The sequence below is a fragment of the Falco rusticolus genome, chromosome 1 (genome assembly GCF_015220075.1).
Source record: "Falco rusticolus isolate bFalRus1 chromosome 1, bFalRus1.pri, whole genome shotgun sequence".
Classification (NCBI taxonomy): Eukaryota; Metazoa; Chordata; class Aves; order Falconiformes; family Falconidae; genus Falco; species Falco rusticolus.
This window is the reverse complement of record NC_051187.1, coordinates 19,015,166-19,040,132: the sequence shown is the minus strand read 5'-3', so window position 1 is coordinate 19,040,132 and position 24,967 is coordinate 19,015,166. Positions and strand designations below refer to the sequence as shown.

Below are 24,967 nucleotides of genomic sequence, written 5' to 3'. Positions count from 1 at the left end.
TCACAATGGTTTCTTTCACTTTGTTTTGTAGTAAGTTTATAACTTCTGTGCTACAGTAAGGTCATTAATATAAAGATTTGAGATTGGTGTTTCTCTAGTCTTTTGTTCAGCAGTCTTAGTAATGAGACAAAATTTGAGTAAAGCCTGCCAGTTTACAAAGGCTTGGAATGGAATGAGTTTTATGTGTAAGCTAATCAAGTAGCTAAGCACTTAGTCCAAGCATGGATCAGTTTGGTTTTGCTGTTCTGTCTAAACAAACGAAATGTGCATTCGTTCTTGTGTTGGAATAGAATGGAAGTGTTTAGCAGTGGGCCAGGGTTCAAAAACTGAAGGAAATCCACTGCTTTTTGTCAAAGACGCCGTGTTGGTATAGTAAACTGGACTAGATACTCTGCTTTTTCTTGGAATTAAGAGAGAGGCACAAGAGACTTCTACAGATGGATTATGAATATTAAATTTATTACAATAACAGTTTACAGTACAAGGCACATACTGATGACTTACAATCAGCTTGCAACACTTGTAACTAAACAGCCGCATAAATTAATACAGGTGCATCATGTACAAGTTGGAGAGAATACTTAGTTCTATACAGCTAAAAATCCAGTTTAATTCTCTTGGCTTAAAAGGCAAACATGGTCCTAATTTAGCAGTTTTGTAACTTCCTTTTCACTGTTTGGAATAGAGGGTAGGACATACTGATGTGATTGATAAGCAGAAGGTGATCAGAAGAGAAGGAATTTGTTTGCCTCAGAACACTTTTTAATTGCAGTGCAGCCTGTTTGGTATCAATATAACTGGGTTTTGTACAAAACCAGTGTTTACTGTATGACTACTTGTTGAGCTACCTGATAAATACTGGTTACTCTAGATGTTTTCAGATGGATATTAAATTAAATAATTTCTCAGTATTTCAACCACTTGGCTGAATAGAGATACTAAAATAGTGAACTTTTAAGAAGATTAAGAAGGCTTCAAACCAGTATGCCATGTAACAAAAAACTGATGAGGACTAAACTGCCTTGCATGTTCAGCTTTTATAGAATGAAAACATGGATGTATTTTATCTTTGTAGTAGTCAGGAAAAGAAAAGCCATTTTAATCCAGTTCTGGAGGGCTTCTTTGCCCTCTCTTCCCATAAACCAGACTGGATTATCCTAGTAAAGAGAGCAAAGATCTAATATCACAAATGATCTTCTGGACTATCTTATTTCTAAAAATATTTTTCCTGTGACTTTGCAGGTCTACTTTTTATATCTTCAAATAAATTTAAAAACTTTCCCCATCTCTCAGTACATCTATACTCAGAGTGCATTATTCCCATTTTTAAACGGCTGAGAGATCTTGCCCTGTGACTATTGCAGGACTTGTATTAATATCAGGGCTTCTTGGCTGACTTAATCCACTAGAAAACAGTGGCCCTTCTTGGGAGGTTGCTCAGCATTCTGTGCTAAAACCACTCAGAGAGACAATGTCTATTGTATATTAGTGCCTTAAAAAATATGAATTAAAGACACATCTTTTGCCGTTTCAAATGCTGTTATAAAGGAATAACATCAGTAGTGCTGCACACTAAATAGCAGTGATTTCTGCAGTTACTACTCTTCAAAGTATTCCATTAGAAGTAATGTTTCCAGTTTCAGTTTGAAATGGTTGAAAGAGAAACTCTGGCTTTGATAGAGATAATGCTCATATTTAATTCAACCATTTCTGTTCCACCTTTACCTTTCCTAATAAAAGATAGTAAAATATCTGTTTAAAGAGCAAGTGGCTATGTGTAAATGACCAAAAATTGGAACTGTAAGTTTGGGGGTGGTGTTTGGTTTGTTTAATGAGCCTAGCATGAAATAGTGTTAAGTCTGGTAAAAAAAAAAATTTGATTTGTAAGATTTGTCTATTTAAATACTTATCCATTTAGGAGGAAACTTATCTAGCACTAGTTGAACACTAGTCTGAAGAGTGAAGAAGCTGGGTAGAGTTTTCTCCTTTATCTCCCACACTTTGATACTGGATACATACAAATACCTAATTAATCTGACTTCATGTCATTTGTGTTTTTTTCAATTAATGAACTCCTAACAGAAAATTGAATTTTTTAAAAAAAAAATCTGTAATTTTCTGATTGGTAACTGAAGAACTAACTGCCTTTCTAATCTTGAAAGAATTCCCAAACTGTTCCTCGTTTCTTCCAATGAAGGCAGTCTTGGAAGTATATTTCAAATATACTTGAGGGATAAGCCGCAAAACCATTTCTTATGAGTACCTGTCCAGTAAGATGGATGTATTACAACTTTTTTTGGGTCGTAATGAAAGAATATATTCCCTTTTTAAAAACAGTTCAGGATATTTTTGTTTGTAGTTCTGAAAGAACAGTTCTTGTCCCTTTACTTCCGTATTGAAGTTGGGCTTGAGACTTAAGTGAACTGAAGTCAATAGCTGAAGTGTAAGAGGCCTTCCTCCAGGACATGTCTGCACGCCTAAGGAGAAAAACCTTGGTGGAGGCGATGAAAATGTTTTCAAAAGGCAAACACACCATCACTGCTTTCCCCTAGTGTGGCGAGTTCTTTGTACCAATGTAAACTCTTCAACAGGTTTCTTAATGCCTGCTGCTGTGAATACATATATAACCTTGTTAATTTTAGCAGTACATTACCTAAGTAGACCATGAGATACAAAAGAGACTTTTGTCCTCTATTTTATTTTACTTTTGTTATAATCTATGTGGTAGAGTAAAAATACAATGCAAGTTTTTACATAAATGATGCCTACTTAGGGTTTATTCTCAACTTCGCCATGTAACTGCAGCAGAACTATTGTCCTCCAACTGACTTGGCAGCTGCAGTCAGTCTGAAGGGCAGTTACATTCGGAGAGCATGTGTATGCATATAATAGAAAGAGGTTAATGTGCATGGAAGTTAATCTGTATATCAGTGCCTCAAAATTTAATATAAATAGTTCTGATGAGAATCAATCCTGCTGAGCTCTACTCATCTTTTTGTTAAAAAAAAAAAAATTCCCCTCCTTTTCTTCTTCAGGGTGAAAATCAAATGTGTTCACGTTAGAATATGAGCTATTAAATCTTCAAAGTAGGTTTGTATAGTTTGTTAAATGTACTTTTGCCAGCCAGCCAAAAGGATTATTCTAAACTTTACTTCTGTACTAGGAAAGAATAGAAAAAGCCACAGGCTCCAGCAAATTTTAGGTGTGAAATTAAAAAGAAACAAAAAACCTAAAACCAAAACTACGAAGCAGAGCAGCAGATCTTTAAGATTCCACTTTTTGGCATCAGAACTCAAAAAAAAAGTAATTTTTGGTTTGTAGTTTCTTTGGGTGTAAGTGTTAGGTCTGTCAGGACAGTGATTTTGTGAATATATAGCTTGGTTATAAAAATGCTGTAGTAAGTGGTAGCAACTCTGGTACTTCTCAAGTAACCCACGATGAGTTTTTGTGGCTTGACTGGGTCTAAGGGAAAGTGAAGCCTACAACATTACAAAAATGCTTTTGTAGTATTTGTTATGCAAGAAATAATAGAAACTGTTACCATTTACAAAATGTAGGAAACGCAAAAGAGGATAATGCTACCAAATACGTGTGCTAATGTATGCAGAGCTGTATATTAGTGCTGCCCAGGATTGTTTCCTCTTCCTCTGTCTACTCAACTTCAAACTTGGGGAATTTGCTATATTTTTTTTTCCTGCTTTATAAAACCCTGTGGTACTTGAGTAATGTATGGCTATCAGAAATATTTTTGTATTTTTCAGTGTAGTTTAAGCAATTAGAACCTTAGAAGCAAATACGACATTGCCCAGTACGAACAATCACATTGAGGAAGATACAGGAGTACTGCCACAGACTTGGGATCTACACCTACTCCCACCTGCTGATACTCGTCCTACAGTGGCTTTTGCAGTCACGCACACTTTCAAACAGCTCGAGTGCCCACTCATGGAGTAGTGGTGTGCACACAGACAACCTCTTGTTTCCAGAATGACTTAGTTGTCAGTCAGTTCAGTCTGGTTAGAAGTGCACAGTAGATTTCATTGAATTGCTTGGGTAAATGTGCTGGAGGCATTGTATTTCCAAATGCCCATTGTCAGTGATGCAGCCTCCACAGAAAACTCCTCCATTTGTTGTCTCAGCTGGAAATGTAATTATTTGGGGGCATAGTATGGAGAAAGTTACATTTTATGCTCCCCCTCTTTCTCCCCAGAAAACAGGTTAGCTTATACTGCATTCATGCGGATGTCTCCAAAAGGAATTTCTGTAGCTGTTTCTGGAGTAATGCTTTTCAGAATACGCTGTTGGAAAGAAATCAGTATTAGAAGTTGATTCATTTTAGAGGTAATACATAACATTGACAGCCATTTGGAAATAGATTTGTGACAAAAATATGACTTGGTTTTGAGTTACACCTCTTTAACTACAACGTAAGGATGTTTCAGGCTTCTGTTATCTCAGCGCTGCGAAGATGTAAGGTGCTATAGAAGAACACAGCATTATTTTTTAATTATTTGCAACATGATTTGAATCAAGGTTTTACAGATGTTGTATTCATGCTTTAGGACTTTGCAGTTTATGTGGATACCCTGAGCCTGCTGGCTGAACACACTCTTTCTGAACTTATGTGAACTTAGAAGAAGTCCCCAAAATATCATCACACACTGCCACGGATTTATGGCAGAGAAGTCTTACTAAATGTGGGAGAGAAAAAGAAACTTGTTCTTACAGACATACCCAAGGGAACCAATCTTTCACTGCCTCGTTCCCATAATACTATGTCTTGTGTGATTTCTAGGAAGAGCTTCTAGTTCAACAGAGCTTAAAAAAAATTACTTGATACTATATATGAGTATGTCAGTGGCCTCAGTAAGACTTGGGGAGATCTGTGAATCACTCAGAACGGGCTGAAGACAATTAGCTGTCAGCTGGCTAGGAACAAAACAGCAATAATCCTAAAGTCCCAGGTCATTAGACCCTAGAAAAATCTACACACAGTATTTATAGGAATCGTCTCCTTCCTAACAGTCAAATAGAAGCAACAGAGCATTGTGGATACCTCCTTAAGTGTTCCTGGAGTGATGATCAACCGATAAACCATGTGGATTGGAATGAAGATAATAGAAGAGGTTCCTATGCAATAACCTGCTACTGTGGTCCAGTAGGGATAATTATAATCAAAAAGCCGTAGCTCAGGAGGGTTGGACAGAAAGCTGCAAGTGACAAACTGAAAAAGAGAAAAGGATGAATACATGTGTTTTGATGGCACACACTTTGCTTTAGGGAGCTCTGTGTCCTAGTGTAGCATTGAACTAAAAAATAATGAGTAGGACTCAAGAAGGATTAAAAATACGTTGACACTTAAAAAATCCTAGATGACATTAGTATGGATGTTTAAAAAACAACCAAAACCAAAGAAACCCCCAAAACCCACTTTTGGATATCCGGACTTTCATTCAGGAAGTTTAAAAGAGCTCAAGCGCTTTTGGGTATAGCCCAACCAGTAACAAAGGAACTAGGTAAAAATGCTCATACAAGTTGCTTATTCCATAAATACACATGGTGGTGGTTCTTACCTAAGAAGCATTAGAGAGAAAATTCAGGACCACACTTGTACACTTAAAGGAATAAAAAATGTTGGATGGACAAAATGAGATGGATTGATAGCAGTGTGCAGAATTTCATCCAGTTACTTTTGTACTGGGCCCTGTAACTTGATTCCAGCTAAAGCATCCCTTCCAGAACAGCATCATCTTCATTTTAAACCACCAGAAATAGGAAGTGTACAGTAACAGCAGACAGTTAGCTGCTTGTCCCATATTTAATCATGATCAGTGTCGATTCTTATTTGTCTGAATTTAACTCATAGCCACGGTGGTGGTGTTACGCTGTTCTTTATTTGGTTGTAGACCCTTTTAATACTCTTTCAAATACTGTTAAAATACTTGCCTGTGGTAATCACATCAGCTTTCAGTTTTCTCTGTGATAAGCTATACAGATTTTATTTTTTTCACTACTACTTATTTTCCACACATCTTAGCTTTTCTGTGATATTTTTCCATAGTATTTCAGTTCTTCAGTAGCTTTTACAAATGTTAATACTAGTTTGGATATGGTATGCTGGCATCAGCTTGATTAATGGTGTTAGATCATTTTCCTGTGCATGCCCTTCATGCCTGAAAAATTTCTTGTAAAACAACAAACACTTTTAGTTGAATATTACAGGAATAATACTTGTGACTATCCTTGGAAGGATCTCTGACTTCGTCTTTTCCAGCGTATCATCAGAAGATCAGGATTGCCAGCAAAATTTCTGTACAGAATAACATAGTACCTTCTGGTCTTAGTTTAGTTTAGTTTTCACAGAGAACACAAATAGTTCTGCCTAGTAACCACATCACCAGAGCTGTATTCTTCTCTGTTTATTTTACTGTTTTAGGATCACAAAGGGGACAGTACTATAAAAATTGTTTGTGGTGTCACACTTGTATTTATAGCCTTTTCCCCCTTTCTTTTTCTAGGCGTAATAAAATGAAAATCTGTTAATTATGGATTGATGATTACAAGTGTTTTGAATTCACTCTGTAGGTCTTAAATCTACATTCTGTGCTTCACAAATTCCATCTTGACCTGCTCTGCTCTCACTAAGGCTAGTAACAATAAAAGATAGTGTGAACTAATTTTGGATCAGGAAATGAATACTCTATGTTAAAATGTTATCAATACTGCCAAGTCAAACATTGGGACAGTATTTCCAATTCTGAATTACAGATTTATAAAGGTTGCAATTAACTGCTGTAAATTTTAAGTGGAATAGTCTCAAGTTGTCAGTCAGCCGTTGCTGAGGCTGTATGTTTACCTATCTTGGTTTTCTTCCCCAGAGAGTATGCTTCATCATAATCTTTTACTGCTTTGTTTTGCTGAGGGAAATATAAAACAACAAAACAAAGTAACTTTGTTGAAGGAGGGGAGTTATTCAGAAGCCAGTCTTACTTAGCTAGATCATCTACAAAAATCCTTAAAATAGTGATTTAATAACAAGACCTTGCAGCATTGTATTGGATTTTTTACTGATTGAACCTTTTTGGTTTAACAAAAATTGTTACTAAAGAACTTCACGACGAAATTCTGCAAGTAAGCTATTAGAAGTCTAAGGAACTGCATTGTGCAATGTTACTTTCTTGTGCTGTAAAGAAAAAGCTGTAAAGAAAACTCACCAGAAGGAAGATGGGACTAATTGCTACCCAGCAAATTCGCCAGTACCAGCCTGGGGTAAAGCCTAGCATTTCTTTCACATCATTGCAGAACTGGGTGATGCCTGTGGAGACAAGGTGGGGGAGAATGGTGACAGCAGATACAAATTTTTCATAAGTAGGTGCATGGCATTTTGTATGCACAGCAAATAAATTCAGAATCCATCGTGAAAAACTGTTGAGTTCCTATAATTCTCTAATTATATTAAATCCTTAATTATTCTGAGTGATAGCTTTTGTTACATGGTACGTCTGTCAGACAAAATTAATAATAATTCTCACAGATTTAGTGAGTTTGTAAAAAGGTTTTGTAAACTTTTTCTGGAGATGTCAGTGATCTTGTCTGCAGAAATGGGAAATGCAACACTGCAGAAGCTCGGTACTTTGGGTTGGTGGTGTTTGTTGACGTGGCAGTAGACGTACCGTAGAACCAGGCCACGGCAACTGCTTCCAGAAACACAACAGTTAGGACAGCTGGACCAGTGGCATATTCTTCAAACAGCTTTACCACATATGCGCCTCCCTAGAAAGAAGATCATATTATCAGTGAACCAAAGATCCAGTGATGGCAGTCCTGTAATACTGTTGTTTATTGTTGCCTTCATCTGAACCAGAGCATTCACAGATGGGTGCAATTCAGTCAGTTCTGTCACTTTGTGGCTGTTCTTGCCAGTGAAATCCTCGAGCGTGCTGCTGCTCTGCTCGCTCTCTGTCAACATATTTCACCACACAGAAAAGCTAAAACTGAATCTGCTGGATGTTTTAGCTGGATTTTAATGAACAAATGAGATTTGCTGGGGTTTGATGGGATGGCTTGTTGCTGGCTTTCTGCGATTGCATCTTTCTCCAATGCTAGCCATAGTTACTGAATAGGAAATAAATGATGTGATACTTTGCTTTCTTTCCACTTGGGATCTGGACTCAAGGAGGAGGAGAGCACTGTGGCTCAGAGAGGAACTCAGTCTCCTTTTACAGCAAATGCTTTAAACAAGGAGGAAGTTGCACATAAATGTGCAAGTGGAGTGAATCGTGACAGGAAGGCCAAGTATTTTTTTCTTGTCCCTTGTGATCATTACACTCATTATTCAAAATGTTTCTTGTGAAAATGAAGTCCCATGAGCCCCACAGGGACTGTATGGTATGAATGATGATGACTTCTGGCCTGATTTGATGAGGAAGATCCAGGAAGTTCATTGCTAGAAATTTTTGGAGAACAGCAGCAGTCAATTACAGCATTTTCCAGCCGATATTTTTTTGATCATTCTTTTTAAAAATTCAAAATACATTTCAAATATTGTGAAAGTTAAAATAACAATACATATTATTTTTAAACATGGAGCTTTTGAGGATAGGCACCATACACAGAATGTGGAAGATTGACTGCTTACTGACTGAACAGCAACTGCGTCATTTATCATGTGTAGCACATTAAAGTTCTGCTGAATTGCAGTAGGAACATTTTGCAACACATTTCCTAGTGAGAGATACTGTTCACATTCATTCCAAATATAGATTTCTGATACATAAAGAAAACAGGCTGGAGATTTAATCTGATTTCTTGAAATTCTCTTCAAAAAATACTGCCCTCTCCAAGATGTCATTTGCCAGTATGAAGAGTCATATGCCAGTATGGAGGAGTGATTAAAATACTTACAAATGTCAGGGTTGCTAATGATCCCAAAAAGCAAATGATGGTCAGACCAAGGACAAAGAATTCTCTGCGTTTGCTCCAGACATGCGGGAATTCATCCAGTACTCCAGTAATCACTCCCTCTAGTCCTGCAAACTGAAAAGCATGGAAAAATCACTAGAAAATAGAGGGCAGTTTTACCTACTTTAAAGTATGTTTCATAGCTTAAAGGAGCTTTAAAGCATTGAAACTCTGGTGCTTTAATTCTGTCTGTAGAGTTGGTGTGACTGGTGTTTAGACAGTCTTTCTTCAGAACTTTTAAACTCTTTAAGGTGGGGATTTAGTCTTCACATATCTCTAGGAAGTACCTAGCACCCAGAGGAAGTACTACATTACAAGTAACGGGGTGCTGGCAAGTGGTAGGTGGTTCAGGAGAGCAGAGATTGTGAAATCAGCTGAGTTTTGCCTTCCTGGAAGGAGCTGATTCTCAATCTATAAAAACAGGCTTACATGGGAAGTAATTACATCTCCTTTTTGCAGTGCTGCTGGAAATGCCACTTCCAGTTCCCACTTATTAAATCCAATTAGTGTGAAAAAGTCCCAGAATTTAATAATTGCTTTGTAAGTTTGTAAGTACAAGAGAGAAGGAGCCTGGAAGGCTGCATTCAATCAGGGGTTGATGAATCAAGTGTGTTGCTTGTGTTTCCAAGTCTGTTACTAATTGTCACAGTATGACACTGACAAATCATTTTGTTTTATTTAGGCCTATTTAGGTCAAAATTGGAGTAATAGTTGCTGTCCTACAGAATGCACATGGAGATTCCAGTCTAGCTTTAAACCCATTAGAGATGGTGCAATATTTGCAATTCTGTTTCTTCGGGTGTTTGGGGGGGTAAGGCCAAACACCAGGTATCTGAGAGGTCTGCTGTCTCGCATGCTGCCTACTCACCGTGCTGTCTAACCCCAGCGTGAGCAGCATCAGGAAAAAGATGATGGCAAAGAAAGTGGAAGCAGGCATGTTTGCAATGGCCTCAGCATACGTAATGAAGAGAAGGCTGGGTCCTGATACAAGAACAGAGAATTGGGGATGATTGTTAGTGCGCTGCTGCTGCGAGGAAGCCAGGCTGTTTCACTGTGCCAGGTTCTCTTCCAGAGGAAAACTTCTTTCCCCAGGCTATTTTGCAGTATCCAGTTACCACCGCATCTGTGAAGCTGCACGCAGTATGACTTCTATATGCTGTCTTTATGGAATGATTTTTTTAGCTGTACTCTGTAACAGTGCCCTTATTAGAAAGTAAGTCAGTATCCTGAATTATATACCAAGTATTTTGCATGATTTGGGCTGTTCTCAATCTGGAAGATAATATACAAATACATCTTAGAAGCAGTTTGAGATGTGTACAAAAAGTTAGCTTACCAGTATCTTTGGCAACTTCTGACACATCTTCATTCCTCATCTCAGCCATGTATCCCAGCACAGTGAAAATGACAAATCCAGACACAAAACTAGTCACACAGTTCACAGTACTGGTAACCAGAGCATCTCTGCAACAGAAGACCTAACTCATATCAGGGAATCGGCATCTGCTAGAAAGGATAGCTTACTACCAGGTGGGGTGAGTTAGTGATCTGGATAGACTAGAAAAACTAGGGGAATACAGTGAAAAAACCAAGCATTTGAAAGAAAGAAAAAACCAACAACCCACGACTACTTTTTCATCTTCAATTTCAAACACATCCTGTAACATTAGTCTGACACTGGATTGAATGCTAGATGTATGCTGGGGGTTTAAAAAAATAGGAATTACTATAGGAATATTAAAGAACTGAGAATTTTGTTTTACAAGTTATAAATAGAATTTTTTTAAGATAACAAGGAAACAACTATAAATTGCCTTTCAGCTCAAGACTAAAGTAATTTCTTAACTGAATGCTGAGATTAAATAATTATAATGTGATTGTTTGGCAGGGGTTTAGCCCATTTTGTTGTGGCAGGTTCCCACGTCTTAGACTCCTTGCTGTAATTGGTAGATATTATCTCTTTAGGGTAGGCACAACAGAGGAGAAATGTTCTATGCAGGTTCAGTAAGGACTTCTGTTCTGTTACACTTCAGTCTGATTTATCTGTACACAGGTCTTCAGCGTACAGTGTTCAGTGCCTTTCACCAGCACTGCGCTTCTTTTTTGTAAATACCCACGATTACATTTTCTTAACTCAGTTTCACTTGTAGAATAAGGTAGAACTCACTGGTAGCAGTTGTTATGGAATTTGTTGTAGCTGGCATAAGCCAACAGGACCCCAAAACCTGGACCAAGGGAGAAAAAAATCTGAGCTGCTGCATCCACCCAAACCTGAAAAATATTGAAGATTAAGAAAAAATGACATGAAACAGATTAAATGAATTTGGCATATTCAGAATATCACTTAGGCCTACAAAACTGTGTCTTACTCGTCTGCCTATATCCTGGTCCTGGTCTAACAGACATTTTCTTAAGACACCATGTTGAAATATGAATATTTATTGTAGATCTGTGAGAGTTGCAAATATCCACTATAATTTTAGTGCCTATGCAGTGCTTATTTGTCCTGGTTTGAGCTGGGATAGAGTTATTTTCTCCCTAGTAGCTGGTACATTGCTGTGTTTTGGATTTAGTATGAGAATAATGTTGATGGTACTTAGTTACTGGCTGGGTTTAAACCACGACATTATTGTATCTCTCAACACCGTTATAAGTACTCACTGGCAGTTTCACTTCTGACAACATCTTATTTAATTCACAGTGATTTGCCTGTGATCAGTTTAACACAAGTTTTGCAATGTACAGAGAACTTTTTATCTGTGATTTCGCAGTGGACTTGGCCCATCTTCCTCCAATTTCTGCGTGCTGTGGAATAGTCAGTCCTGTGTTTGGCTGTGTCCCCTCCAGGCTAAGTAGTAGGTGATCACTGCCCAGATTTTTCCTAGATTTATGGAAATACATTTGACAGTGTGGATCCAGCTCTAGTCCTTAGGACTCAGTTCAGCTTTGCTGTAGCCATGACAGATGCAAGTGCAATCCTGTTATGAAAAGCCTGTTGTACTTGAGAAGTGGCCACAGCCTTAATGAGTTGTGTTCCTAAAGTACCATATCAGTTCTCTTTCTGAAGGTGAAAGTCCTCATTCATTTATCCCCTTCTGATGGAAACATGGAGTTCATTACAACTCATTTCTAATATTCTCTTCCATCATGTGAGGCCACCCTGTATCATCCACAGACAGAGTCTGTCATCGTCCAGCACGCAGATTGCAATCTGCTGTCCTCACTTCAGATACATCCAATACAATATCAATGCCCTTTATTGCTTTTTCAGAAGATGTGGTCCCTTATTGGAGATGCTGCTTTATCAGAGACTGGTGTCTTTTCATTTCCTCTTCATTCAAAACTCTCCATATCAGCTGGGCAGCAGCAGACTTGCAAACATTAGAATTTTTAATCTTTGTATTTGTAGTATTTATTGGTTTGGGGTTTTTCCATCACCCTCCTCACTAGATGCCTTCATAGGCAGTGAAGTAAGTGCAGCCTTGGAGCTCGATGGACTACTTGTCATCCACAGAGTTCAGAGCTGCATCAGATACTGGAACGCCTGGGGTCTGTTGGGTTAGCTCAGTCTTGTCCTCATTCCTCCTTTCTTTCTGGTGGTGTATGCCAGCCTAACTGATTTATTCCTTCTCCACACACACTTGCAAGCATTACTGAGTCATATTTTAATCGGTGGCTACAGTGAGTCTCTTTGGGCTTATCTGCCAAAGCTTGTGACAGGGCAGAGATCTGAAGTTTCAACTCTAGTAACCTGCATTATTTGAATACAGGCAACTGTGGTCACTGCTGGGCTGTGCAAGAGCCTGCCCAACTTTGTAGGGATCCGCTCACAGCCAATAAACCTGCAGCTAGACCAGTTTTTAGGGTTTAGTAAATTCAGTTTGCTCAGTGTGACTGTCACAGGTAAAGGATTTTGTTGCAGTGTAGCAGCAATCATAGCTTCTTGCTCAATGTCAGGCTGTTCACCGTTTTACTGGCATAAAATTGTTTGATCATTTGTTTTCTTTCTAATCATATCACTCATTCTATGCAATGGGAACTCTACTATTAGTTCAAGCTAAAATGACAGTGAACTCTCAAAAAATCTTTATAGTTACAGAAAGAATAGCATGACTGTTTAAACAAGAGCATGAAATCAGGCTTTTAAGTCCATGCTAAGACATCCATGTAATCATGCTTTATGCTGAAAATAGACATTGAGGTATACATGCTGATAGGCTGAAAGCCAATCTCTACCCTTTTATAACGTGGGGTTTTTTTACCTCAGTGGCCAGGAGTTTTTGCCAGTCAGGTTTCAAGTAGTAGAGGACACCTCTCCAAGCCCCAGGCAAAGTTGCACCTCTCACAAGCAGGATAAAGAGTATGATGTAAGGGAATGTGGCAGTCACCCATACCACCTGTGAGGGAAAACAGTAAGATAGCATGTGCCATGGGTAGAAGGTTAACAGGAATGAGTTATTATAGCTCTTGGCATTTACAACATCTTCATGTGAACTTCTCAGAAGGTCTGTAAACAGGCAGTTTGCACATCTATATCCACGCTTTCTCACGGCAGGGTTGTTCTTGTCCGGAGAACAGTGGTGTAACTTACTGCTGTTATCTATTACTTGGGTAACAGTAGCAGTCACTCTACAGTAAATGCTTCGCAAGTACATGAGTCTGTAATCTCTGTCATGAAGACAGTCTGAGATAATTCTCTGTCAAATTAATTGGCTAATTTAGAACTGCTGCTAGACTATACTACCAAGTTGATTTGTCTTGCTTTTGCAATCACCTTGCCAGATGTTTTGACCCCTTTCCAGATGCTGAAGTATACAATGGTGAAGATTAACAATAAACAGAGGGTCAGTTGCCAGCTAATGCCTCCCAGGTCATCCAGCCCATTGGACCTGTGCACCTGTAGAACTTGGCGGCTGAAAGAGGAAAGAAGAACACAGTATAGATATATTTTAAACAAATGCTTATGTTAAGTATGCTGTGAACAGTCCTAAACTGTGGTCTGAGCATTAATAATAGTCCTGAGGCCTTGATAAGTAGCCTTCAGAGTCATGTAATTTTGGATATATTTTTTTTTATTAGAAGTTTGATATTAATGGTACAACAGTAATGATAAAAGATAAGTGATGTCAGCTGACAGTGGCTGGGAGCCTTTGATCTAAAATATAGACTACCCTCCCATGCACCCTAAGCTTACATACACCTATCAGTATTTAGTTATTTGAATAGTTCAGAAAAGGGAACCATTAATAAACAGCCCTGCTCCCCCTCCAGAGAAAAGCTAGCTACATATTCCACCATTCTGTCTAATATTACTGTCCTCACTTACATGCACTTACGTATAAAATTCTTCTGCGGGAGAGATGGAGTGCAGGGACCAGCTGACATTGTCCTTGCTGAAGTAGTTTGTGCAGTTGCCTGTGTTCCAAGCATTTGTGCAGCTAGTCCATGGCAGCTCCGCCGTGAAGGAGGATACGAGGTAGTAAAAGGCCCAAGCCATAATGGTGTTATAGTAGGAGGCTACGTAAAGATCTATTATACAGATGGCAAAGCCAATTCCTGGTAAGGCAGGAAACAATTACATGAAGTAAGTTTCAGCCCCCCCAAAAAAAGAAACAAAAACAAAAGAGGGAAGGAATTGAGTACCACATTAACTACAACTAGTAACTGTCTAAGGCAGCTCTGCAGGAAGTACACATACCACAACACTGGAATTTCTTGTGGCTTCAGAAACACTCAGGCTCCAATTCCAAAAAAGCATCCTTAATCAAGACAGAACATGCTTATATAGTTTTTTTCATCTGTTCCTAAATTCCTGGAATTTAGAAATAGGCATCTTGCACTCTCAGTAAATAAAAAAGACAAGACCAGAGCTATAACACAGGGAGCAAGAGAAAATGTACATACAGAATAGGTCCTTTTACTCTAGAAGACTGTGGTAGGATAGTAATTGACAGACCAGGCTGAAAATGGGGAATCATTTCTTTCTAGTATGTTTGTAATAGAAATAGTAGATCTTTATTCTTTCCTGGTTAAAATTTTGCCTTGGATTCAGCAATGTTGCACTTACTTTATTCACATCTTCTGTTTATTTTTTTGATAATTTCAGGCTTGGGTGAGAGAAGGTGCAAGAGTTGCACATCAAACGTGTATACAAGAGTACATACACACATCTCCTGGTGTAGATAAAGTTTTATGAAAGCTTTCTTTGTAAAGCCAAAATCTTGTGTAGAACAAGCCTTACTTTGTTTTATGAGATTACTTTTCCCAGAAATTTCACTTTTATTCAGAAAGTTCCTAGTAATTTTCCATTTCCCTTCTTTACCTTTGAATATAGGACATATTTTTCTCCAAATTGAAATACAGCCATTCCTGTGGTACTGTCCTAGTGCTAGTTCCATATAGAAGAGAGGAATGCCTCCAAAGATGGCCATAATTGTGTAAGGAATGAGGAATGCTCCTGCAATAAAGAAAGCAGATGATTGTAACTCTTCATATGACTCCTCTTCCAACAGTACCAGCACTCCATAAACAAGAGTTCCTTTTATCCCACAGCGAAAATGCCTATCCCCTCCCTAGCCAGTGTGCCACACTGAATTACCATGGATTTCTTGTAAGAGTAACTACTTGGCAGTGTGAGTAAGAAGCAACGCTCGGCCAAGCTTCTCATATTTCTATAACAATTATACACAGGATTCACCAAGACTGTGCTGGCTACAATGGATACAATTGTGAGATGGGCTACAGATAAAAGAATTTCTTCCATAAAATGCCTTCTTTACATTAGGGAGACAAAAGTCCTTTCCGAGGTCTTCTTGATTTATGTTTTGGCTGATACATCAGTGAGTCTAAGACCTAGCATTCCTGATGAGTTGATTTTGACATGTTGGTTTATCTTAAAATACTCCCTGGGACAGGGATAGAGGCTTTTCTCCTGGAAGGCAGTCCTGCACCTAACTGGCTCTCAGCTTCTAGTTGTACTGATTTTTTAGATCTTGCTAGGTAGTTTTTCTTCCGTCTTAATGTATCTATTATCCTACCTCAGTATTTAGGTTTTCCAGCCTGCTTGAGAAGTAAGTAATTTCCCCTTGGCCATTTGTTATATATGATACTAAAATAAGTCACTAAATCATCCATTTATAAGCAAGCAAGTTCAGCATTAAGGAACAGCATACAAAACTAGTCACTGACCTCCTCCATTTTGGTAGCATATATAAGGAAATCTCCACACATTTCCCAGATCCACTGCATAGCCAATGACAGAGAGTAGAAAGTCAATTTTTTTACTCCAGGTCTCTCTGTCTTCTAGCTCCATCAGCTGCTGCTGGCCTTCTGCTCCACAGGTGGCAGAAGTGGTGGTTGTAGTGGTGGTTGGGGCTGCTGGGGCAGTGCACTGGGCATCTTCCACCTCTCCCATTCCATTGCAGGGAACCGAGCTCTGAACCCCTGAATAACCATTTGAGATCTGAGCTGCCTCCCCTTTATCTCCCTGGCTGGGACGGACTTTATTGCCATCCTCCACTAGCCGTAGGGCAGATTTAGGGTTCCTGACCAGAAGTCTGTTCTCTTTACAATCTTCTCCTTCATTACAGTCTGAGACATCTTTCTTGGAAGTCAGTGGCTCAGTCTCATTGCTTGTTGGCTTTTTTTCCATTTTTTCCAAGATTTGTTGTGATCACTTAAACAGATGAACAGCAGCACAGAGTCCCCTTCTGGCTTGTCCTCCCACGCTTTTATTCCTAGCGTATTCCCAGCACTTTTAGAATTCTTTTTCCATATTTAAATCCATCCGATTGAAGGCACAAACACCATCTAAGAAATGAAAAACAGTTAAAAATCCATTACAGGGCTTACCGACACCGATAACTTCAAAGTCACAACTGACAGGTACTGTGAAATACTTGTAGAAGTAATTAACCATCGCAGCATGCAATGTGAATCATTTAGCACATAATCCATTCAGGATTTTGTACAGAGAAAGGAAGGAAGCAACCATCCTCTTCCACGGCCAAAGCTGGCATACCTGGCTTATAACCTCTCAGGCAGATTGGCTGGACTTTCTGCCCACATTGCTGGACAACTCACAGGCAGTCACAGTCCTGCTGTTTTCTGGTACCACATTCTCCCTTTGAACACCGGTTTCATACCCAGGGAGGTTGTGGGACTCCCAGTTTGCAAAAATGAGGGCAGAGTTTAGTGTGGCTTGTATTTTCTTAAGTTCATCCTGTGACTTCTGCTGGTGATTTCTAGATTCACCCAGTATGAAGGGAGAAGAATTAATAAAACAGATATGGTATAACAATGGGTGTACAAAGTACATTCCATGACCACCTTTCTTCAGAAATCCCACAGGTCTGCTGTGTTTAGCAGCAGATCTAGAAGGCTTAAAGAAAAGTTTAGGAAAGTATTTAAATCTCAGTGGTTTTGCATCAACTAACTTTTGAGGCTCAGTCAACAAGGGAAAAAAGATCAGGGAACTTCAATTTTATTGTTTTTAATAAGAACTAACATGTGGGTCTAAAGGGGCAAAACTTGTCACCAGTTTTATTTTTCATTCTGTTTGGATCTGCCAGCACTACGATTCCAAGCCCCAGGAAGGATAGTGAGCACTACTCCTGTGCTACTGTCCCCCATCAGCAAATAATCCCTGCTTTACATGCCTTCTTCATAGGTGCTAGAAGACCAGTCCAGGGGAAATATACTTTTTCTTTATTTTGGGATGGTTTAACACAATTAACTTTTTCTTCAGAACAAAAAGAACAGAAAAAGAATTGTGATTCAGTGAGTCATGTTTTGTTTTCTGTGCATTTGCTCAGTTAATGTAAATGACCAGCTGCCTTTACTCAACAAAATTATAAAATTATAAAATTATTTAGGTTGGAAAGGACCTTAAAGATCATCTAGTGCCAGCCCCCCCGCCATGGGCAAGGACACCTTCTACTAAACCAGTTGGCTCAAAGCCCCATGCAACCTGGCCCTGAATGTTTCCAGGGATAGGGCATCCACACCTTCTCTGGGCAACCTGTTCCAGAGCCTCACCACCCTCACACTAAAGAATTTCTTCTTTATATCTATCCTAAATCTACCTTATATCAGTTTAAAGCCATTACCCCTTGTCCTATATTGAAATAGGGCTGAAGCCTTGAAATAGGAGTTGATCCTCTGTACTGTTAATTCCCTGGGGTAGTAACTTTGTTTTATAGCTAGCAAAGTGTTACACAACCTGTGTGATGGCACTACAGATTAAATTACTATAATTACATCTATTTTATCTTTTTCAAAGCATTTTACCACACCAAATATCATCATTGTCACATCCTAGCAGAAGAATAAGCATTATTTCACTTTTAACTGTTGGAAAAACTAAAGCAGACAGGGGATATTTTTTGCTCGTTGCTCGAATTTACTCATTGCCAGAGCTGCTAAAACTCAAGTTTTTGCCAGTTTTCAGCCTTGTGCAAAGCAAGTTTGTTAAACGTCTTCCTAAACATTTATCAGTGCAAGTGGAGAGAGAAGGAAAGTTACCAAGCTGCAGAGCAAACAGGAGTATTTTCTCAAGATAAAAGTCACTTGAAGGTGTTGTTTATAACATTCAGAAATCTCTGATTCTTCAGGCTTACATTCTGTCTTTACCCAGCTAATGATCTTTTCATCATATAGCAAGCAGTGCATTATTAATGCTGAATTCTTACAAGAGCAGTACTTTGCTACCATTAGTTAATCATCCACAAAGACTGCAACATCTTCAGAGATCCAGAGAAAAATACTATGGCAAAGAACAGGAGCTTCTGTTTTACCTGCAAGACTATAAAACCTGAATGTCCTTGGAGTCCGAAACCTTCCAAATGTCCCAAAAGAGTTTGTGTAGATGAAAACAGTCCTGCCACCCCTGGTGCTAACATAGAATTCCTAGGAAAGGCCACAGCAATCCTGCCTTTGTATAGAGCATGTTAAATACAAGGTAGGAATATGGAAAAGTAACCTGAGCCGTTCTGGACTTTACACTTCTTACTCATAAATGAGAAAGCAGTAAAGGATGTTGATTTAACTGCATTATCTCATGAGACTGAATTGTCCATATCTGAGACTTAAACTCTTACTGTATTGTAAAACACTTTGTTTCTGCACATCGATACTTTTGGCACTTTCATTACTGAGCAGAGGTTGAATGTATTGTTGATTATTTGCTGCGACAACCAAGATAGCTGTCTTACCCAGATCTGAGCTCCTTCTGGTCTTCTGCAGACCACAGGAAAGAAATACCACATTATTTGAAATATTTTTGTACAATTTTCAGTAGTTTGAGCTTCAAATATGTGAAATGATGTGTGACCTTTCAAGGGCTTCAGCTGGAATTTGAACTATTCCTTTCTGAAAGAGAATTGCAGCTCATCAGCTACCCTGGGAAATCTCTGGAGAGACAGGCTCTTACAGCTACGCAGTGGTGTTCACAGTGGCATAGTTGGCACATGAAAACAGAACACTACAGAATCAGAAGATTTCATTATGCTGTAAAAAAAAGGTGGGAGAATGTACTTTTCCCCCTCTCTTGTTACAATTCAAGAAAAAAAAATATTATCTGAGGGAATTGTAACCGCTACAAACAGTGTAAACAGCTGCAGAACTAGAGGACTTCGGGTTAATAAGTATCCTAGGGCCACTACGGAAGATGTCCAGGGGAAAATCATGCTGATAGTGAAGGATTTTGCCCACCTCAGCCTCCAGTTCATCTCTGCACTGATCTCTCAGTAGTTACAGGTGCTAGAACGAGGACAGTGAATGATATAGGAAATGGCAGTTTATTACCTATTTTTAATCTTGGCTGTTGCAAAGGTTGCTTTTACATAAATACACATCGGCTTCTTAGCACCAACATAATTATCTACAGAAGAAAAAGAAAAAGAAAGCAAGAAGAAAGATAGCTGTGCCTTCATTTCTTTTTGATCTGTTTTGTAGATGTGACTTTGCTCCTTCGAGAAGCCCTGAGCACCTGTGCCTTTTCTGTCTCTGGTCACTGAACAGAGACCATTCTAAAGGGCAGTTTCCATCTCCTCACCGCTGTGCTGTCCAGGAGCATGGGAACGCTGCCGTGCCGCCAGCCCTGCAAACTGCGCTCCTCCTTACGCAAAGGGTGACGGAGCAGGAGTCACCCTTTGCTCTGCTCCAAAGAAAACACCCTGGGACCAGCAGCCTGTCCTCCACAAGTATTCCCTGCTTTGCTTGCTTGTTGAAAACACCAGGACTGATAATTGAAAACATGTGTTTTCTACGAGCTTGGCTGAAGCCACCACCAACAGTTCAGCTCAGCCAAATATTAATTACATTATTTTTGGTTACTCCCACACAGAGCTAAACTTGAACCAGCACTGTAGATGTAAACACCCTGTACATCCCCTGACACACAAACCCAGCTCCTTTGCCTCTATCAAAGCAATCCTCGGGGAGCATCCCTGTGCTGGGGTCCGGTCCCTTCCCGAGCAGGGAGCATCCCCTTGCTCAATTTGAGGTGTGCAGTGACGCCCCGTGGCAGCGTGGGAACCCCTGTCCTTGAATGCTCCACCACGGAGCGAAACAAAGCTCTCCAGCGCTTGAAAACAAAATTATTTCCGTTTTCTGCTTGTTTGTTGTGCTGCTTTTTTTAAGGAGAAAATTGACTTTTAATCTAGGAGGTTAAAACAATTAGGTTGAGGTACAGCAAACACCCGATGCTCCAAGTGAGGCAAATCTTAATGCCTCAGGTCACCTGGAGAATGTGTTACCTGAGGTGGGGCAGCACCGACTTCCCGAATTCCTCAGCCCGTGGGCTTGTTCAGCCTCACTGTGTGTGACTGCAGAAGTCATTACTTATCGACAAATGATCAAATACATTTTAAGTCACACAGCTGCAAAATGTGTATATTTGCACATATTCCACTTCACTCAAATTATGTTATTTTTTCATGGGCAAATTTTATAAACCAAAGCTTGCTGGAGTACCAGCCACTCACTGGCTTCCAGCTGCATTCCTGTAGCAAAACTCACATCACTTCTCTCACTCACACTGCTCCTCCATCTGCCTTACTTCTGTCCATTTACACGCTAGCACTTGCAAAGAATTTAAATACTTTGAAGTACTAGCCTATGGTGTTGGCAAACAGACTCAAACATTAACATGATTGTTGTTAACTTGACCCACATCTCACTTTTCTCACAGAATATTTAAGATTGTTAAAATTATGTAGCTGCTTGACTACATATTACACCTGAATTAAAGACGCAGTCACAGGCAGTTGTGTGTAAATGGCAAGAGTCCAAAGAAATTACATTTTTATAGAAAATCAAGCAAGACGTTTGGATGACAGGACAGAAATCACGTATCCCACACGGGAAAAGGCTGTGCTGTTTAGCTGTAGGTACTTTTGTCACCTCTGAGCCACAGTATCAACCGTGACCCCCCAAGAGCCACGCACCTGGGTGTTCCCAGGTACTGGTCTGATTAATGCTAGCAGTAAACATTTTCTAGTCTTCACCCCTATCTCCTCACAAAGTCCTAGTCTCTCTTTACGCACAGGAGGGGAGGTACGTGACATGGGTGACAGTGAGAATCTTGTAAAGATTATCCCTTTTGACAGGCTTTTGTGGGCTAGTGCACTCCTGTTTTGCTGCACGTGTGGTGTGAGGGAATTATAGAGGCTTCGTATTTTTCCTCTGATTTTGCGCAGGCCAGGAGTAACCCTTTAATCAAAGTTATTACGGAATAGCTCAGATGCTCCCATGCTGTGAAGAGCTGTTAGAAAATAAAAATTTCTGCCAATTAAGTCTTGAGACTAGATTGCACCAGATTATGGTGAATTTTACCTAGTATGTGTCATACACGAATCATATTTAGAGTTCGTAATGCAAAAAAGTAATGCCTTTTGCTTTTGACTATGTTCACATAGACAGATTTCTTTAAAAAAGTATTATTTTTTAAATCATCATTAGTATCATCATTAAGTACCTAGAATATCCTTTTCTATTAGCTTGTTTCCATTAGGCAAGCTGATAGCAAGTGTGACAGATTGTATTCCAGGTTTCAAAAACTGGTATTTATAAAAACATAGTAAGAAGATACAGAGTCCCAGCTTTGGTAGGGCTGCTGGTAAGCACAGAATCAGAGGTATTTAGGTGCAAAACAGATACAAGCTGATATCGAGACCACCCCTCAACAGATTGAAAATTGATTTTTTCGGCATTTTTTTTCAGCAGGGCTTCTTTAGTCTAGTTTAGTAGAATCAAAGCTAACTTGAAATTAATAGGTCCAGTGAATTATTTCCATACATACCAGGTCTGATCCCAGTACCAGTGATTTTAAATCTACCTGGATTGGGTACTTCTGCACATCACTGTAATATGCAAGTATTTTATAAGAAACTTGCATATGTAGATGACAGAATGGATCCTGTATATAAATATTTGTAGTTCTCCAAGGGCTTGCTCACATTTTTATTAAAACAGAGTAGAACTGTACTCAGCAAGTAGTCCCACTGAGACAATGGCCCTTCTGGGAGAATAAAAGGCTACTTACCGAAGTAAAAATGGCTGAGTAGTGAGCTCCCTCCAGTTAACTCATGTATTCCCAGATAAGGCTAAACGTAGGTAAGATGTGAAAATAGGAAATAAACACATGTACTGTGAGCTTTATGTCATAATTTTGTCCGTGTTTCAGTCTGAAATTAAAGTGTCAGCAGGAAAGAGAGATTTTACCTTTAAAAATTTAAGACAATGTATTGTAGTGGGAATGCTGCCAAACTAATGACAGTCATTTAAAGAACAGAGCGGGGCGGGGGGATGGTGGTGAAAATGCATTTTATGGCTTGAGAGTGTCCATATGTAGTGCAAGGAAACAGATAAGCTTCGAGGGAACGATAATCCTTTTGTATTCTTCCTCAAATTATTTATATAAACTTGAAGGAAGAGTCATAACACAGCAAGTATCACCAAACAGAGCACTGTTCCTTAACATAACGCTGCACAGGCAAATTAAAGGGGACGGTGTTTCAAGTAACACACCTGTTTGCAGACTCAGGTCAAAGACTGGCTGCACATGCCAGCATGAATATACTTTTGTTTGTAGTGTTAGTACCTAAAGAAAGTCAAGGGACAGTCACTGTTGTTTCCAGATAATATGTCTTTGAAGGGGACTTGTTAATGCCTATCTCCAAATTACAGCCCCTTTACTCAGGCTCCAAGTTCTACTTAAGTTCTTTATGAAACACTTATCCTGGAGATGGGCTTCATTGTGTTGTGTAAGTTCTATAAAATACAGATTGCCAGATCAACAGAGCTGCAAATACGTAGTTTTGGAAAAAGAGTTAAAACATTAGCGTCAGAAAGGACACCAAGATGCACAGTGAACATTTCTTTAGGCTCTGAATGCTGGAGGAAGGCAGGAAAGCTGAAATGCACTGCACATTTCCATGTGTGGGAATAATACAGGGGGGTTATTTGAAATGTCAATTTTAGAACAGTTTTTCTTAATGTATATAACCATCTGAAATTCATCACACCCTGCCCAATTAGAAAACGGACCCACAACAGTCAGTTGCTATATGCCAAGTTTACAAAGTACTCTCTGAGAAAATTATGGTCAATTAACTCGCCAAAACCATCAGAAGATGAAGCCTATCTGTGTGAGACCTTCCCTGGTAAAATGCCTGACAGCTAACACCCCACATTAAAAAATTCCACAATGTTTCTGAGAATCCAGATCCATTACAGGCACGATCCTTTTCTCCCCGGGCTATCTTATCACATCAAACCATGTTTTCCATGACTATTTATATATTCAGTTATACTGCATTCCTCATTTAAACTTCCATTTTACTTAGCAAACTAACCCAGCAAGCCAGTTGGTTTCAGCAGTAAACATTATTGACTATAAATATACATATATATGACATACTTTCCAGATTTATTACTTATAATAAATCTGTCCCATTGAGTTAGATAATTTACTGTGCTGGAACAGTTTACCTTTTAAAAATATAACTTAATATAGCTAATAAAGCTTACTTTACCATTTTAAAATAAACAACAGTTTGTTGGGTTGGGTTTTTTTGCTTCAGATTCTGCTTCTTTTGTTTTCCTTATAGTTTAATACTTAAAAAAAATTAAATAAACTTTACATTCGTAATGCAATCATGTGGACTGCCAAAACTCTAATTTCAGACTGTCATAACACGTTCTGCTACAGGCATTTGACTCCCAACATTCATAATTGCTGGACAAGTGCCTGAACAAGACAGAGTAGAGCATGTAACATCAGAAAAGCAAGAAAAAGCATTAGAAGTTTTTAAAAAAATCAAAACAAACTTTCCCCTGAAATAATGTATCTGTCTCCCCCCAAAAAGCTTTTTTAGGTGTACCTTTTCCCAATGTGTTAGAAATTTCTCTAAGACCTGAAAAGTTCATTTAAAATGAAAAAATGTAGTATACATATTTCAGACTATCGTTAGTATTTCAGATTTTATAACCAAAGTTGAAAGAAGCAATGAGGAGAGAAAGTTAATGAAACTCAAATATCTGCTGGTTTCAGAAGGTAGGCTCTGAAGACAGCAGTCTAGGAGTCTCTAAATTTCATAAAGTGCTTTAGATATCACTGTGTTAAAAACAAAATTATAAAGTACCTGTCTTTCGGATCGGTTTGAAGCGCTTTCCTTGGAGTTATCCAAGCTCGAGTAACCTTCACCCACATTTACTTCAGAGTCTTGGGAACTCAGCCTGTGGGCAACTCAGTATCTTGGTGAGGTTTTTGTACACCAATCCCCCTCACATGGTCTGATTTCCAGATAATCTGCTGCCAAAGAGCTCTTCAAGAATTTTTGCGTCACTTTAGTCAAATAAACTTTATGTTTCACCAGGGCTGCAGCTCAGTTTTCCTCCTAGAGGTGGGTGGCTACATTTGTCTGTTCTGATCAGTTCAAAAGAGCAAGATCCAGCGAAGGCAGAGTGAGAAGGAAGGGAAGCTTTTCTGGTAAGGGACAGTTTT

The 24,967-nt window shown here is 39.0% G+C and overlaps 1 protein-coding gene across 4 annotated transcripts; it reads right to left on the bottom strand.

Annotated features, from left to right (window-relative positions):
• Nucleotides 1-432: 432 nt before the first annotated feature.
• On the bottom strand, nucleotides 433-24,967 carry SLC6A4 (solute carrier family 6 member 4). Of its 4 annotated transcripts, XM_037373020.1 has the most exons (15): nucleotides 24,606-24,967; nucleotides 22,505-22,565; nucleotides 16,150-16,770; nucleotides 15,284-15,418; nucleotides 14,298-14,517; nucleotides 13,736-13,874; nucleotides 13,224-13,358; nucleotides 11,129-11,232; nucleotides 10,298-10,425; nucleotides 9,830-9,942; nucleotides 8,905-9,036; nucleotides 7,674-7,773; nucleotides 7,215-7,315; nucleotides 5,057-5,224; nucleotides 433-4,298 (listed from the first exon to the last, which is right to left on the bottom strand). In XM_037373020.1, the coding sequence occupies exons 3-15, from the start codon at nucleotides 16,610-16,612 to the stop codon at nucleotides 4,224-4,226; spliced, it is 2,013 nt and encodes a 670-aa protein (XP_037228917.1). In that variant the 5' UTR covers nucleotides 16,613-16,770; nucleotides 22,505-22,565; nucleotides 24,606-24,967; the 3' UTR covers nucleotides 433-4,223. The 4 variants fall into 4 exon arrangements, with proteins under 4 accessions (XP_037228917.1, XP_037228906.1, XP_037228936.1 ...); XM_037373009.1 differs by lacking the exon at nucleotides 22,505-22,565; XM_037373039.1 differs by lacking the exon at nucleotides 22,505-22,565 and having other exon boundaries at nucleotides 14,298-14,490.